The sequence below is a fragment of the Propithecus coquereli genome, unplaced genomic scaffold, assembly GCF_000956105.1.
Source record: "Propithecus coquereli isolate 6110/MARCELLA unplaced genomic scaffold, Pcoq_1.0 Scaffold351, whole genome shotgun sequence".
In the NCBI taxonomy this organism is placed as follows: Eukaryota; Metazoa; Chordata; class Mammalia; order Primates; family Indriidae; genus Propithecus; species Propithecus coquereli.
Genome location: NW_012149186.1, coordinates 2,018,223 through 2,029,011, shown reverse-complemented (window position 1 = coordinate 2,029,011; position 10,789 = coordinate 2,018,223). Strand labels below are relative to the sequence as shown.

At 38.3% G+C, this 10,789-nt stretch overlaps 1 protein-coding gene across 1 annotated transcript in view; it reads left to right on the top strand.

Moving 5' to 3' along the window:
* BMPR1A (bone morphogenetic protein receptor, type IA) overlaps positions 1-10,789 on the top strand; it is a 125,849-nt gene that overhangs the window by 88,748 nt on the left and 26,312 nt on the right. The window contains exons 4-5 of the mRNA XM_012651255.1: positions 5,789-5,951; positions 7,798-7,900. Coding sequence (XP_012506709.1) covers positions 5,789-5,951; positions 7,798-7,900 — 266 coding nt within the window. The remainder of the gene's footprint in view (positions 1-5,788; positions 5,952-7,797; positions 7,901-10,789) is intronic.

The window sequence follows — 10,789 nt, the reverse complement described above, 5'->3', positions numbered from 1 at the left end:
CGGGGTCTTGCTCTTGCTCAGGCTGGTTTCGAACTCCTGAGCTCAAACAATCCACCCGCCTCGGCCTCCCAGAGAGCTAGGATTACAGACGTGAGCCGCCGTGTCCGGCCTTTCTGTCTCTTTTTAATTGGTGAATCTTTCCCCAGGCACTCTCCTCATTTTTCCAACAGACTTCCTTCTAATCATAGTGGCTAAAGTTTATTACATGCTCTTGTGTTAAACAAATCAGAGGCAAGGAGAGTGGACCTAAACTCGTTGGATTAGACCAACAGTTACCTCTGCTGAGGATAGGGCTGTGCTTTCCTGAATCACACAGAGGAGGGACAGACATGTATACAAACAAAGGGTGTGCGTGTATGTGTGTATACATGTGTGCATGTTTGTCGCCAGCAAGGTAAAGGGGAGAAAAATAACAGTATCTGCTGTAGGGCACCACATTTGTCTCCCTAGTGTCATACATACTTTTACTCACATGCATACACTAAAAACGCTCATGTTGGTATGAAATATTGAATTCCTCTTCAAAGGGTTATTTATATAACCCAGAGTTTTATCCATTTGATGTACTCAGCTACTAATCCAGTACTTCTGGCTAGTGTGCTGCCTTCTCCTTCAGGTCCAGATGTGGCTCTTCATTGTCCAGCAATGTATGGCTAAAAGAGAAATTGTAAATGCACAATGTACCCAGATTCAGTGATGAAGATGAAGTAGGATAAGTACTATATAAACTGTCATTCAGAGGAAGGAAAATTTGGGAGCAGCCTCAGTAGTCATTGCTTCATAGCCTATCAATTAAGGATGGTTAGTCTGTCTGCCAGCCCCTAGTTTTATTTTCTGGGAGCATTTCCTTTGTCTCTGGTGTTCCTTGGCTAGTGTTTCTGCCATCTTGGCCACTTCTGAGATGGACTTAGCGGAGGATGGCCTTTCCGTTAGTATGGAGGTCTGGGTACTAGAAATTATCTAATGGATTGAAAACTTACAGGCTCTCATTGGGTTAGCCTGACTATTGTGACATCTTTGGCAGTACAGTTCCTTTAAAATTTTAGTGGTGTTAACATCTGCTTGCTTCTGGTCTTTGCTTTAGGTCCATTAAAGTTATATCTTGTCTAGATGTGGTATTCTGGGATTTCCTGACCTTTGCTTGGTCTGTTCTCCTGGCCCTCCGGTCAGTGACCTCTGCTGTAAGGCACTCTGCTCCTTTCCCATGCTAGAAAATGACCCTGCTTTATTTGGTTTCATAGCACTTATCTATGAATAAATATTAAAATAGTACAAATGTCAGTATTTAGTGGTCTTTATTATTTCTTTCTGAGACTATAAGCTCTAGTAGATAAGGGACGTTATACTGTTTACTATTCTAGCCATCCAAGGCTTAAAACAGTGCCTAGCACTGTGTAGTTATGCGATACATTTTTATTTAACAGATGAATACGGATAAAGTGAAAAAAGCGAGATGCAAAACTATTTTTTTAGCCATATATTTTTACACTGATCAACACGGTAGCAACAAGCACCTGTAACACCCAGATTATGGTCTCTGATTATCTTTTTCACTAAAAGGTTCTGGAACTCCTTGCAATCACTTTTAAGTGTGTGGCAGGTAGAGTGCAAGGTAATCTTGGAATATCTTGGCCAGAAAGCAGGGGAAAGTTAAAAGGATACAGGGAATGATTTGAATTGGCCAGAGATGGAACAATTTGAGCATTAGTAAGGATAATAACTGCAGTAGATTGAAAAAATCAAATATGTTTAAATCCATGGGTTTTTAATGACACTTAAAAAAGAACTAATTGGCTGCTGTTGAAAGATGCTAGCAAACTCATTAATTTTGAAAACTGATAAGTAGTGGGAAAAATCAAGCATTAATTTCCCCTTTCTTATGTGAACTGTGCCATTTGTATCCAGTTAGTAGATGAAGGAAAACATCTCATTATAGAGGTATTCCAGATCATAAATAAGAAGAAATGGTAGAATTAGCATACATTATTTTATACTACTCCTGTTGAATTAGTGAGTCTAGTCCTTAAAAACGGAGATAACTAGACATTTGTGTCTCTCCTCACTACAACTTACAGAGTTGCCACATTTCAAGTACTATAGCCCCATGTGGCTTGTGGCTGCCATATTGGACAGCTTTAGAGCAGAGTACCATTTACAAACTATGGGTAACAAGAGAACGTGTTAAGTGATGCTAGAAGGAGGCAATCAGAAAATCCAGACTGTGGTAAATATCATAAGACAAATTACCCAGTATCTTCAACAAGTAAATTTCAAGGAAAGAAAAAGGAAGAAGAGGCCGGGCGCGGTGGCTCACGCCTGTAATCCTAGCACTCTGGGAGGCCGAGGCGGGCGGATTGTTTGAACTCAGGAGTTCGAAACCAGCCTGAGCAAGAGCGAGACCCCGTCTCTACTAAAAATAGAAAGAAATTAGCCAGACAACTAAAAAATATATAGAAAAAATGAGCCGGGCATGGTGGCGCATGCCTGTAGTCCCAGCTACTCGGGAGGCTGAGGCAGAAGGATCGCTTGAGCCCAGGAGTGTGAGGTTGCTGTGAGCTAGGATGATGCCACGGCACTCACTCTAGCCCAGGCAACAATGAGACTCTGTCTCAAACAAAAAAGAAAAAGGAAGAAGAAACCTATAGATTAAAGAGACCCAGAGATAGCCATTTGTGATGTGTGAACCTTATTTGGATCCTGATTGAAGGAAACTGTTAAAACAATTTATAACATTATAATATAATTGGAAATTTGAACATTGCCTGGATGTTTGATAATACTGGTAAGAATAAAGAACAACTGTTAACTTTTTTAGGTGTGATGATTGTGGTTATTATTTTTTTTTTTTGAAGTCCTTACCTTTTAGAGATACATGTTGAAATATTTACAGATAAAATGACATATCTGGTATTAGGTTCATAATTATATGAAAGGGGAAGAGTAAAACAAGATGGGCCATAATTGGTCATTATAAAATCTGGGTTATATGGGTATGTGTGGATTACAATTTTCTCTGCTTTTGTAAAATTTTCTGAAAGAATACTTCATATGTATATATGCAAATACATAGGAAAAGGACTAGAAGCATACATGCCAAACAGATAACAGTGTTACAATTAAGAAGAGGGGGAGGGATTAGATGGAACCAAAAGGGACTTTTTGCTTTGCTAGTGTGGTTTAATTTTTTTTTTTTTACTGGGAGTGTACATTTTTGTTTTATCTGGGTATTTAAAAAACTGCTTATGGGAAAAATACTTTTTTCACACATACATGTAAGTAGAATAATATAATGAAACTCCGTGAACTTGTTACTCAGCTCTGACATTACCAACTCCTAACCAAACCTGTTTCATCTGTACCCCCATGCACTTCTCCCGCACCCACAGCACCCTTGAATCATCTTGGGTAATTTTGAAATAATACTTCCATTAAGAATAAGCTATCTCATAGGCCACATTCTCTGATCAAAATGCAATAAAACAAGAATTCAACAATGTAAACTTTTTTTTAAGCATTTGTTTTTGTTTTTTTTGAGGCAGGGTCTCACTCTTTTGCCCGGGCTAGAGTGAGTGCCGTGGCGTCAGCCTAGCTCACAGCAACCTCAAACTCCTAGGCTCAAGTGATCCTTCTGCCTCAGCCTTCCGAGTAGCTGGGACTACAGGCACGCGCCACCATGCCCAGCTAATTTTTTCTATGTATTTTTAGTTGGCCGATTAATTTCTTTCTAATTTTTAGTAGAGGCGGGGTCTCGCTCTTGCTCAGGCTGGTCTCGAACTCCTGAGCTCAAACAATCCGCCCGCCTCTGCCTCCCAGAGAGTTAGGATTACAGGCGTGAGCCACCGCGCCCGGCCCCTTAGCCAATTCTTGTACTTGACTTTCCTCTTACTGATGTCTTCCTGGTCCCTATTTAATTATGCAGACTATTGTTATGAAATTCATTAAGAATACTACTGTTGCTGATTATCTTATATGTGCAGTGCATACATATCCCATTAGTCTCTCCAGCTTTCCAGTCTTTTGCCATCTGAATCCTGTTGTAGACATTCTATCTTAAGATTGAGACAGAGGCAGTCGTCTGCTTTATATAAAGGAAGCCAATAAATTACTGGGAAAGTAAGAAAAATTATTTAGCCAGGAATAAAAATCTAGTAAAATCATTGATGTCAAAAATTGCCGTTGATGGTGGAGCATTCTGTAAATTGGCCTGTATATGGTCATGTTTATCTTTCAGCTATTTGTCTCTGTATGTATGTATTTCCATGTTTTACTGAGTACGTGTATTACTTGGACGTGTAAGCTATTAAATATTTTGTATGTGTGTGTTTTGAAATAGAACCTGTACCCCCAGCCCACCCCAGGGCGTCATTTTATGATTTGTAAATACACAGGACTTGTGGGTGGGAGAAGATTGACATGTTCTAGGAATTGACAGAAGGCCCTGAGCTGAGCACAGTGCAGGGTCAGTGCTGTGAGCAGATCATGGAGAGGTCTGCAGTGTTTATTTCTGAAAGGGGAGTGGTGGTGAGGGAGATGGGTGATACATGTATACACACGAACCTCTAGCTCTTTTTTTTTTTTTTTAAGTATTCTCTCCTGGTGTTTATTTCTGTTAATAAATACTCATTCAGTAATGAATCCTTATACTAAATATTCAGCATAAAAAAGCAAAATTTAGGCTGAGGCAGGAGGATTACTTGAGCCCAGGAGTTTGAGGCCAGCCTGGGCAATGTAGCAAGACCCTATCTCTTAAAAAATAAATAAATAAATAAATAATGAAGATTATTAAAATTGAATGTATGGATCACTAAAACACTTTATTTAGCAACATTTTCTGTCATTGGTGTATGCGTATGTGTTTTTTTCCTCTTTTTAATAGTTCTTCTCATCTGTATAGCTAAATTCGAAGTGAAGTCCACATTGTGTCTTGAACCACTTATTTAATATTTATAATGAAATACATACAGACTTATTTGGTTGGCTCCACCTTTCATTCCCTTGAGAGTAACCGCAAGTAAGGGTCTAGCTGATCTAGCTGAATGAGAGGGAGGAATTACTAAAATAGTTGTTTTAGCTCTGCTTCCAAACTGAAAGATTCAGTATCAGATATAACTGAATGCAAAGTGTCTGTCGTTGGAGACTGCTGGACTCCAGTGCAAGAACCCAGTTCTATTTCCATAAGCTCCCTACTGCCAGGCAGCAGCCTTCCCTTTCTGGCAGCACGCTCTGGATTCACACTAATGACCTTGAGGTACAAGCCTCCAGATAACACACAGTCCCCTTGCTCTCACAGTTCCCTTGCTTAAGCATAAAAGGCCAAAGCAAGATGTTTAGTAACCCCTTTTCCACAGAGGCACAAATAAAGGATTTTTTTTTTTTTTTTTTTTAGCTAGTTGTAAGTTTTGAACCAGGTTTAAAAGAAATATCATAATTGTCTATATTTTAATGATTGGAAACAGTCTCGGCCTTCCCTGAAGAGACACCCCATTTTATACCTTTCTTACAAGTTATGACCATATTCTACCTTGTGCCATTCTTGTTTGTCATTCACTAGGACCAAAATTGTGACATAGCTGTCTTTGTATACCCTGCAGTTACCTGAATGGTAGTTCTGTGCATAATAGTTTATTAGTAAACGTGTTAATTGTATGGATGAAATTTATTTTCTAGAGAAACACCTTTGCTGCAAATTACTGTGATAAGAAAGCTTAGCAACTTTCTCATTGAAAATTATAATCAGACAATTAGCTTTTCAGAAATGATTTATTTACAATTCTGTATTTGAATACAGGGCAGAATCTAGACAGCATGCTCCATGGCACCGGGATGAAATCAGACTCCGACCAGAAAAAGTCAGAAAATGGAGTCACCTTAGCACCAGAGGATACCTTGCCTTTTTTAAAGTGCTATTGTTCAGGACACTGCCCAGATGATGCTATTAATAACACATGCATGTAAGTATTTTATGCAGTCCTTCTTAAGAGTTAGAAGAATAAAATTGCATTTAGTGCTATTTTAAGAATTGTTAAGATTATCTGAGTTTGTTTTTTTCCTTATGGCATGTTCCCAAAGAGCCAAAAAGCTTCTTATTTTGTATATAGGAATAATCTTACAATTAAATGATTGGTAGTTACTTTATTAGAGTTATATAGCTTTTTAAAGAAGATAAAAAATCTAGTTTTATATAACATTTTGAGTTTATTTACTGATCTTTTTATCATAAAATTATTTATGGTTGTTGCAGAAAACTTAAAGATTACTAAGAAGAAAGCAAAAAATTTACCCACAACTTCCTACTTTTTTTTTTTTTTTTTTTTTTTTTGAGACACAGTCTCAAGCTGCTGCCTGGGCTAGAGTGCCATGGTGTCAGCCTAGCTCACAGCAACCTCAAACTCCTGGGCTCAAGCCATCCTCCTGCCTCAGCCTCCCAAGTAGCTGGGACTACAGGCACACACCATCACACCCAGCTGATTTTTTTCTGTTTTTAGTAGAGATAGGGTCTCACTCTCGCTCAGGCTGGTATGGAACTCCTGACCTCAAGTGATCTTCCCACCTTGGCCTCACAGAGCGCTAGGATTACAGGCTTCCTACTTCTTAATTGGTTGAAATATTTTATGGATATATGAGAATGATGTTGTGATAATTTTGTATTATTTTCTTACCTGTGAACTCTCCAGTCCAAATCTGATTTATATAACTATCTTAATTTTCCTACTAAATTTTACATTAATTACTCAGAATGTTTACATATGATCATATAATTCTTTTCCATATTCTTTGAGGACATTGAGGAATTGACTTACTAGACAAAAAAACAAAATTTCCCGAACAACTCAGTCTCATCGGTAAATTAATTGTCTCCCTGTTAATAAAGTAATAATGAATGTCATGTTTTATACTTTTGTAATAATTGTATGTTCTTTGAATGGGACAGATATAAAGCATAAAACTTGACAAATAAAATCTTGAGATTGTGTGATAGTTCATCATATCTTAGACTAGCCCGGGCAACATAGTGAGACCCTGTCTCTACAAAAGAAAAAAAGATAGATGATGAAGAATTCTGCAGAATTCTTTTAAGTAGAAGCAATACACTCACTGTTAATAAATAGGAGCACAGAAAAAGCTTTTAGAAGTTTCTTCCATACCTATTAAAGTCGAAAGGAACGTATCCTAAGTTTTCACAGGATACTAACACTAAAATGATAAAATTTCCTTAAATACAAATATGTTTATGTAAATATTAAAAATTCAACATTCAGAAGTTCTCCCTGTTTTCCTATCACATTTGATAAAAAGTGCCTTTCAGAATTTTGGCACTTTTCTTCCCAAATATACGTTTTTGTCTTTGAGTCTATTTTCACGTTTCACAGAAAAGTTTGTTTTTATCTATTATCATGTTCAGTATGTAAATACTGAAAATATTATGGGGAAAAAGAGACAAAGTTATTTTTAAGTATTTTTAAAAACATTAAGATAATTTACTTACAGAATTTTACGAATCAGCTATGATCACATGACTGTGATTCACAAAGAAAAGTCACATATCTCATTGGGAGCACTTGTTTAATAGAAATCCTTTTCCACTTGACATAAAGTTCTCATTGACCTTTTAAATCTTAGTTCAGGCATAGCTTTCATTGGCCTTAAAACCTATTTGGCTTTGCCAGCAAATTACATGTGAATGCACTTCTAATTCAAAAAACAAGGTACTAAAGGCCATCAGTACCTGTTTACATTAAAACTCAAATTTTATTAGTACTCTCTGATGTGAAGTTACGTTGTTTTTTTCTCTTTTAGAACTAATGGACATTGCTTTGCCATCATAGAAGAAGATGACCAGGGAGAAACCACATTAGCTTCCGGGTGTATGAAATATGAAGGATCTGATTTTCAGTGCAAGGTAAGATCTGATTTGAGACCCATGAGGTAAAGAAGGGAGGAGCTGTATACAGAACATTGATTTCTCCAAGGAGAAATGTGCTCAGTCTACACGTTGCAATGTGTTCACATAAGCAAATGTGTAAGAGGAAGCTTAGCTCTTACTTCAAGTAACATGACTGTGGTAATTCAAGTTCGGATTATTTTGCTTTTTTTATTTTTATTTTATTTTTGAGACAGAGTCTCGCTCTGTTGCCCGGGCTAGAGTGGAGTGGCGTCAGCCTAGCTCACAGCAACCTCAGACTCCTGGGCTCAAGCAATCCTCCTGCCTCAGCCTCCCGAGTAGCTGGGACTACAGGCATGCGCCACCATGCCCGGCTAATTTTTTCTACTTTAGTTGCCTGGCTAATTTCTTTCTATTTTTAGTAGGGGGGTGGGGGTCTCGCTCTTCCTGAGGCTGGTCTCGAACTCCTCACCTCAAGCCATCATCCCGCCTCGGCCTCCCTGAGTGGTAGGATTATAGGCATGGGCTACCATGCCCAGCTGAAATTATTTTGCTTTAAAAAAAATGTTTCAAATCATCCTAAATTGTTATTAGTGTCAAAAATGATATTGTCACTTATTTGTAGATTATAAAATTTACTGAAATGACTTTAAGATGATGGGCAGTGACCTTTGTATCACTGTGAGGCAACCTAGAAATGTTAATTCTTTGTAAGGAGATGTCAGTGGAGTTACTTTGAGAGCAGCGGCGAAGGAATCAGAGGATCAGTAATGGTTTATGAACATCCTGATGGCTCTCGGTTACAAACCTGATCTCTTCGAAATTCTGTATAGTAATTTTACTCCAGGAGATCCTTTCAACGTTTTTGAAAAATAGCTGCAGATAGATTTGTTCGAACGCAATTTAGTCTCAGCTATGTTAGAAAATTATTAATATTATTCAGAAATTCTCAGAATTAATAGAAACCTTAGCGGTTGTATGTTTCAACCTCTCTGCAAATGATAGCATATCTTTCTTCTCTTTGGACTATAGAGGGCAGACCGAACCCCTTTTCCAGTTGGCAGCCCGTTACTATGTGGAGGAAGCTATCTTCATCCTACCTTCCTCCCCACAACCTCTAGTCTTTGCCCAATGAAAACAGTATTTCACAGTGACTTCAGCTGCTCCTTACAGGGCCAGCTTTAGAGCTATTCACTCTCCAGCTTCTCAGTGTAATGTGCAGAACTGAGTGTGGTTTGACCAGGAAAAAAGCAGAGAATAAGTAACCCCTCTCCCTTTTCCTCATGGTGGATGTTCGGCAGTCACACCATATTCTTGGAACATCCAGCTTTCTGTCGGCTAACGTCCTGTCTTTCGCTCATGCTGCTGCTGAGCCGTGTCTCCTCCACTCTTTGCTGGTGCTGGTGCTTTCTGACACAGAGCAGTGTGTGGCATTGGAAGGAATTCTGCTCTACAGTTGTCACATACTTGTCTATTTTAAATTTCATCGTATAAGAATTAGCCCTAGGCCGGGCGCGGTGGCTCACGCCTGTAATCCTAGCACTCTGGGAGTTGGAGGCCGAGGGTCACTTAAGATCAGGAGTTTGAGACCATCCTGAGCAAGAGCGAGACCCCGTCTCTACTAAAAATAGAAAGAAATCAGCTGGGCATGGTGGTGTGCGCCTGTAGTCCCAGCTACTTGGGAGGCTGAGTAAGGAGGATCTCTTAAGCCCAGGAGTTTGAGGTTGCTGTGAGCTAGGCTGATGCCACAGGCACTCTAGCCCAGGCAACAGAGCGAGACTCTGTCTTAAAAAAAAGGATGTAAGGATGCTGATTTAATTGTTTCTTCCAGTTTTATGCCATTTGCATATTTATCAACCACACGTACTATACATCTTTTAATCACTTAAAAAAATTAAAGAGATATGGTTATGGCACTGAGCCCAACAGTAGTAACCCATGTCCTACAGGCCCCTAAACTAGGCCTGTGGTAAGCTGACTTCACCAGGGTAAATTGGCTGTTAAGCTTGACAATCTGTATTCTAATCCATATGCTGCCTCTTAATAGCTGTGAAACTTTGGGCAAGGAGCTTTACTCTCTTAAGTTGTTTTCTCATCCACAAAGGAACTATTGAAAAGATCAAATGATATAACATACATGTAAATAACTTAGCACAGTTGGCACATAGTAAGGGCTTAATAAATGTTAGCCTTTACTGTGTAGTTATCTGACTGAGCAGTCTTCAACCTGAGTTACCCATATCCCTGGGCACACACAGACTGTCACACAAAGGGAACATAGGCACATAGGTAGTTTTAAGGGAATCAGTTTACAGATCCTAAACTTCCTTAGGTCCTTTTGCTTAATATTGATCTGGCTGAGAATAGAGCTTCTTAAACAGTTTCTCTTTTCCTTCCTCCCTTTTCACAGTCGTTCTTCTCCCAGTTTACATATTCAAGGCCTGGGGTGCAAAATCTCAAGTTTCCAAACAGTATTGTAATTTGAAATAAAAGTATCAGCATAGGTTATGTGGAGATATCAAATACGTCTGTATGTCAGGTGGTTGTCAGTTTTTTCTTTCAACCCAATTACTAGATCATTGAAAATAATTTTTGATGATAGGATCATTATGGTATCTTTAGCAGATGCTTTGGAAAGACTTTAAAGAATTATGGGACAATGGTATGACTTCCATTATCATCTTGTTTATGTGGACAAAATGTCTAAGTTCTGACCAACAAAAGAAAAAAATAAGAAAATTAATGCTGAATCTTCTCACTCTAACTAATATTTATCCATAAATTTATGCACTAATTTTTTAGAAGTCCTATCCCTCTCATTAAGAAATACCTTTTCCAATAAAATTTTCTTACATTAGTATTTTAATAAAGATCATAATATATATATCAATTTTATACTAATAGTTA